General features: G+C 38.3%; 1 protein-coding gene across 1 annotated transcript; it reads left to right on the forward strand.

Moving 5' to 3' along the window:
• The first annotated feature begins 4433 nt into the window (after positions 1 to 4433).
• On the forward strand, positions 4434 to 6098 carry LOC142538742 (uncharacterized). The gene is made up of 3 exons (XM_075644040.1): positions 4434 to 5131; positions 5296 to 5445; positions 5519 to 6098. The coding sequence occupies exons 1-3, from the start codon at positions 4434 to 4436 to the stop codon at positions 6096 to 6098; spliced, it is 1428 nt and encodes a 475-aa protein (XP_075500155.1).
• The last annotated feature ends 602 nt before the right edge of the window (positions 6099 to 6700 follow it).

The following is a 6700-nucleotide window of genomic DNA, read 5'->3' on the forward strand; positions in this document are numbered from 1 at the left end:
TTGCTGGGGTGCGATCTAGGAGGGTCCAACCGAGTCCAGGGGAGGTCCAAACCTCTGCTGGTATTACCTTCAAAGCCGTTGGCTTCATGGTAGAGGGGTTGGTCGCGGGGGTGTCTCCTTCGGTGGCTATCTGGTATAGGGAAGTTATGGGCTGCTTGAGGTGTGGTCGTGGGTTCCAGCAGGTACAGAGGGGTCCTAGGGTGGTCTAGGTGAGGTGGATTACTAGCTGGTTCCATTTGTTGCAGGCTAGGATCGAAATAGGGGAAGGTGTGGCAACTAGGATTTTGATTGGAAACTTGCAGAATTTTCCAACAGACTTTGAGGTCTGTTGAAGATGTTAAGGGGTCTGGTTTTGAGGTTTTAGGACCTTTTATATGTTTATAAGATGTGGTAAAAAGTTGGGAGAAATTTGGTTAAGTTTCGGTTCGATTCGAGTTAAAACCGGGACTTTGGTCCAATTTTTAAAACGAATCGATTACGGGTTCGAGTTTACGTCTAAGAAATAATTCTAAATACTTTTTGAGATGTTTTAAAGAGTTTGGTAAGCTTTGGATCAAATTTTAGAGGTCCAGGGGTAAAATGATAATTTTGGGTTTTTCAGGGGCAAAATGATCATTTTGCACCCAGAGTGATATTTTGGTCCTGTCAGTGCTCTGAGCATATTTTATCATGTTTTAAATGTTTATGCATCATGTTTATGACTTTTATGAAATTAAGGTAAATACGGTGTATGCTTTGTTTTAAGGAAAAAAATTACATATATGCATATTTTTATTAAGTGGTGAATATAATGATGTTTTTTTGAAGGATGAGAATTGGTTGTGACTGACGATATAGATGTATACGATGACATTAGATATGATGAGCTAAGGCCAAGGCTCAATGGACGGGTAATGTTGTCGCTGATGTCCCCGGCGCCCGGTACCATGATTATACGTAGATGGATCAATCGAATAGAGCTGATACTGAAAGTCACAACTAATGAACTGAATTCAATTAAAGAAAATGCATACGTATATGATGATATACGTATACTGATGATATGATGAGCCATGTTTTGACAGGTTATGCTATTATATGACATGTTTACGTTTATGCTTCTAAGATCATGAAATGTATGTTGATTACATTATTTTTCGCTGTTGCATGTTATATATATGTACTTGCTGTGAGAACGCGGAATTTCCGAAGCAAATCATGTAAGAAATAAAAATTCGAAACTAAGCTCAAAACTTTCATTCTAGCTATAAAACTCAATTATGAACTTAAATTTTCAGCTAACCTGACTCGGGGAAGTAGCTCCAAAGCTTGAGGAAGTAGCTCCAAAGCTCGGGGATTAGCTCAACGGGAAGCTATACTATAAGTAATCGCATCAATCAAAAAATCGTCATTGGAGAAGAAAACTCCCAGCTCTAGGACTCAATTTTTTAGCTCAATGAAGCTCAACCATGTTTGTCCTAAAAAGGACCAAAAAGGGAGCTAAAGGAGGAGCTAAGTGAAAGGACAAATTTATTATGTAAGAAATGTCCTTTGAGTTGATCTAAATGATCCTTGGTGCTTGAGTTAGCCTTGACCACAATAAATTCTTTCTTGGGCTTCAAGGTGGACGACCAAGGGCAACGGAAAGGCCATATTTTCCTCTATAAATAGCACTCCAAAATTGAAGGAAAAACACACCAAAAAGCCTCCCAAGTTTCGGTTTTCTCCCTTCCATAAAGCAACCAAAATTCGGCCAAGGCAAGGGAGAAAGAAGAACCAACTTCGTGCAGTTCGAGTGCTCAAGCAAATACGTCGATGTGCTGCTGGATTGACGATATAAATTGCTCAAGCAACACGCCGAATTACTGCCCAAACTTCGGAAGAAACTTCGTTCAAGAATCTGCAAATTTCGAAGCATACCTACGCATTTCTATAAGTGGGTTTTTATTACGTATTTGTTTGTAATTTTAAACTTGAATATATATCATGACATGCATGTATGTATGTCTTATTTTTCAAAAAAATGAAATCTGTCATTTAAAATTTCGATCGATGATATGTTCTTCTGGTTTTCGATATTCTTTGATTCCGCTGTGTTCGCTCAAAAATTCTGATAAGTTCTGTTCGATAAGTTGAATTCTGTGATACACTGTTACAAATCGATTTGTATATGGAACGATAATTGTAATTCTGTTCTGGCCTCCATCGGTGGATATAAAACCGTGTTCTGTATGGCCCCCATCGGTGGGTATAAAACCGTGTTCTGGCCTCACCCCTTAGAGGACTAACATATTGGGGACAATTTGATCATAGAAAATGAGAAGAGTAACGGTGTTTTGTTTGTTTTGATTTGCTTCTGATCTGATTCTGATTCTTATTTACTCTGAAACATCTAATAGTCTTTGTATAACTTGATTCAGTTCTGATAAGTCAAAATAATAAGTTTTGAAAGTTGTTAAAAAGGATGAGTTAATATTATCTCATTTTGTATTTATTTGTGGAAATCGATCGGCCCTCAGTTGCTGAGTGTTTCCCAAAACGCTCACCCCTTATATCTCTTCCTAATGAGACTGAGGAACAAGTTAACGATGAAGAGCAAGAAGCATTTTGGGGTTGGTGAATGCATCGAGAAATCCAGGATTAAAAGTTGTATTTCCTTTGTATTTATTTCGCTTCTGCAACTCTGATGTAATTTCCATTGTCATTGAAAAGACAATATTTATTTATGAAAAAGACTGATTTGTTTTGATACGAGGCTTATTGTTTTCAAGTAATTGTTAAACAATACCGGATGTCATTGACGCTTCGATCTCGAGGCGTGACATTTGAATGGTATCGGAGCCGCCAGGTTCATAATCCCGCTGGGATTTTGACAGACAAAATTTGAGAAAGCCTAGTGCATTCTGAAACAAACGCTCATCCTTTCCAAAATTCTTCGAGAAATTAGATTCTATTCCCTTCAATCGTTCTGAAAATTCTTAGTATCGAAATTCCACGACAACTTTGTTTCCATTTTTGTGCCTTTCTATCCTTTATATTGTTCTGATATTTTACCCCGATTTTATCCTAGGAAATGACTGCTCTACGTACTCGTGCTCAGGCTGCCCTTCGTATGTGCCAACTCACGATAGACAATCAAGCTAGGTAGATTGCGACTTTGAAGGCGCAACTTGCCAGGGAGAAGCTAGAGAAGTAGAAGCTTAGCAAGATTAGGGACATACTTGAGACAGAAGTACAATGACTTACTCACCATCTGGACTTGGCTGAGAGCCAACTTCTTCAGATGCCTACTGATTCAGCTCACATTGCGCGCCTGGCTTCACTGAACATGGATTTGCTAGAGAGAGTAGAGACGGAGAGAGGACGCGCTACTCGGGCTTGTCAACGTCAAGAAGAGTTCAACACCAAGCAAGAACGATACATTTCAAGCTCCACAGCACCATGGATAGACTTCAGGATCAGAATAACTACTTGTATCTGGTTGTAGAAAACATGGAAGAAGAGGAGGAAGCGCGAATGGAAGTGGTTGACGACGACAGTGATAGAGACCACGGAGATATGATAGACTAGACTAGATTAGTATTATGATTGTAATAAAAATATGATTGGAAAAGTATTATGTGTAACAACTTATTTCTAAATAAAAAAATTTATCTTTAAATTATTGCATATTTAAACATTGATGAGTATTTTATCAATAAAAATGTTTTTTTTTTCTTTATAGGAAACAAAAATGGATCCTCAAAGCGTTATAACCGAACTCCAAAAACAGCTCCAGGAAAAGGAAGCAGAAATTAAAACATTGAAAGATAAAAATGACAAACTTGAAAGGGATAACTATCAGTTAGATGGAAATAACGTATGCATGATGGAGGATCTTCGTGAGGCTAGAGAAGAAGAGAAAAAACTGCGAGATGACGTTAGACACTATGATGTTTATCACCTAGAATTTGAACGTCAGCACGATAGCACAAAAAGAGAGTTGGAGACAATTCAAGGAAGGCTTTTGGCAGCACAGATCGAGAGAACAAGCTTAACAAGGCAATTTGCCGATTTCAAGTAAGGATAGAAGAACATGAACTGAGGCAGCAAACCAATCATTCATACAAGAACTTCAGGACCAAGTAAACAATCTCGACGACCACAACACACTGTTGCAAAACCATATTGATCAACTATAGAATGATATGATCAACATGGAAGAACTCATAGGAGAACTCGAAGTTAATCAAGTAGGAAACCCCATTGAAAAAGAAGAAATTAATGAAGCAGTAGGAGACGGCGAAGTAATAGATGAGTAGAGTAATTCCTAGTTAGGCAGCGACTGTATCTAGAACCATTAGACTTATCGTTTTCTTTAAAAAGATTGATTATATGAATTTTAAAAATTAATGAAGATATTTCTTTGATTATACATTGTTTCAAACAAATTAATAAAATATATGTTTATAGAAATGGCATGCATACCACACAGACACAATCAAAACCCCCGAGGAGTTAATCAAAACGAGAACAAAAATCCACAATCACCACCGAGGGTGAACCTCAGTCGAGAGGACATGATGACAATAGCTACCATAGTAGCCGCCACTTTGCAAGGAATGGTGAATCCCATTGCCAATGCCATCCAGCCGTCACCAGAACCACAACCACGAGGAATCAAGTATTATTACGAATCGCTCAGGAAGAATCGAGTCCCAACTTTTGATGGAAATCCAGATCCAGAAGTTAGTCATAACTGGCTTAAGAATGTTGAGGCTCAGCTACATTTATTGGAAGTACCTGAAGGACTTAGAGTGGAGTTCGTGACCCCGTTTCTGGAAGATCGAGCACAAAAGTGTTGGGAAACAGTGTCACCATCTTTGAGTGAGGAAGAGCAGATTACATGGCAAACCTTCCGGAGAGAAATTTTAAATCAGTATTATCCAGCAGAGTTTCTTCTGCAGAAACTAAGTGAATTTGAAAATTTTAAACAAACATTGGGCCTGACGGTGATGAAATACACATCGAGGTTCATTGATTTGGGAACCTATGTTCCAACTGTCATGTCGGATGAAACTATGAAAATGCATCGATTCAAGAAAGGGCTGAACAGCCGGATCCAATCGATTTTGGCCGTATTCAGGCCAAGAAATTTTGCAGAATTTGATGGGCGAGGCAATGAGCACGGAAACCGATATTAAACACCGTGAATAAAAAAACAAGAACAAGAGACCTTTGGTCAGTCAATCTGCTCAGAAAGAAGGAAAGTGGTGCGATACTTATCAATAGAAACACATTGGGTAATGTTATAAGAAAACAGGGCGCTTGTTTCAGATGTTGTAAGGTGAGTCATCGGATTAAAGATTGTCCGGACAACAAAGACAAAGGGGCGGGACCCATTAAACAAAATGAAAACAAGACTAATGCTCGGGTGTATGCAATAACCCAGGAAGAAGCTGATAACACCAACGAGGTGGTGGGCAGGTACTGTATTACTCAATGAAATACCTGCATATACTTTGTTTGATTGTGGTGCTACGCACTCATTTGTGTCTAGAAGTTTTGCTAAGAAGCTAAAACTTGAGCATGAAACTCATAGTGAACCGTTAAGAGTTGCAACACCTGCAAGTAATTCAATTGAAACCCATAAGATTTATCAGAACTACAAAATCAGCATCAGTAAACAGATTTTTGAGGCAGAATTGATTCAACTCAATATGATTGAGTTCGACATCATTCTCGGGATGGACTGGTTAGCCAAACACCATACCATAGTAGACTGCCAAAAGAAAAATGTTAGAATTCAGACTCCAACTAAAGAAGAAGTCATATATCACGGAAAATCCGAAGAACGAAAATCTCTGTTATCTGCCTCACAAGCATGGAAGGCCATAAAAGAAGGCGAAGAAATTTATCTGGCAATGATCAATGTAGTCAAAGAAGAAGATGCCCCAAAGATGGAAGATATTCCAGTTATTCAAGAATTTCCAGATGTTTTTCCTGACAATTTACCGGACACGATACCAAATAGAGAAGTAGAATTCGAAATTAATTTGGTCCCTGGTGCAGCACCAATTTCAAAGGCACCTTACCGAATGGCTCCACCTGAATTAAAGGAATTAAAGGAGAAACTTTAGAAGTTATTGGACAAGAGACAAATTCGACCTAGTGCATCCCCGTGGGGAGCCCCAGTCCAGTTTGTAAAGAAAAATGACGGAAGCATGGGACTATGCATTGATTATAGAGAATTAAACTAGATCATAATAAAGAATAAGTACCCGCTCCCAAGAATAGATGATCTTCTCGATCAACTAAAAGGAGCCAAGGCTTTCTCAAAACTCGATCTAAGATCTGGTTATTATCAGTTGAAAGTCAAAGTAGAGGATATCCCCAAAAACACCTTTAGGACTAGATATGGTCACTACGAATTCACGGTAATGCTTTTGGTCTTACAAATGCTCATGCAGCATTCAAGGACCTTATGAACCGCATATTCAAGCCATACCTTGATAGGTTTGTGGTTGTTTTCATAGATGATATCCTAGTATACTCACCATGTAGAACCCATAAATCAGACTACGTATAAGCCATGCATAATTTCTAGTATTTAAATTAAAATGATTTCTATGCATGAAAATTTAAATTCTTTTCTTTGATTTTAATTATTTTATGCAGTAGTTTAATTGTTATCTTTTCAGTTAATTAAGTGAGGCCAGACTGCAGTTGGAGCTTTGAGATA

Source organism: Primulina tabacum, chromosome 3, assembly GCF_025594145.1.
Source record: "Primulina tabacum isolate GXHZ01 chromosome 3, ASM2559414v2, whole genome shotgun sequence".
NCBI lineage: Eukaryota > Viridiplantae > Streptophyta > Magnoliopsida > Lamiales > Gesneriaceae > Primulina > Primulina tabacum.

What these genes read in the sequence shown, in the direction of transcription:
- LOC142538742 (XM_075644040.1), top strand. Translation starts at nt 4,434, where the DNA reads ATGGCATGCATACCACACAGACACAATCAAAACCCCCGAGGAGTTAAT. An exon ending in AATTTTGCAGAATTTGATGG is followed by an intron (nt 5,132 to 5,295) that starts GCGAGGCAATGA and finishes CGCTTGTTTCAG; the next exon opens with ATGTTGTAAGGTGAGTCATC. An exon ending in ACCAACGAGGTGGTGGGCAG is followed by an intron (nt 5,446 to 5,518) that starts GTACTGTATTAC and finishes ATTTGTGTCTAG; the next exon opens with AAGTTTTGCTAAGAAGCTAA.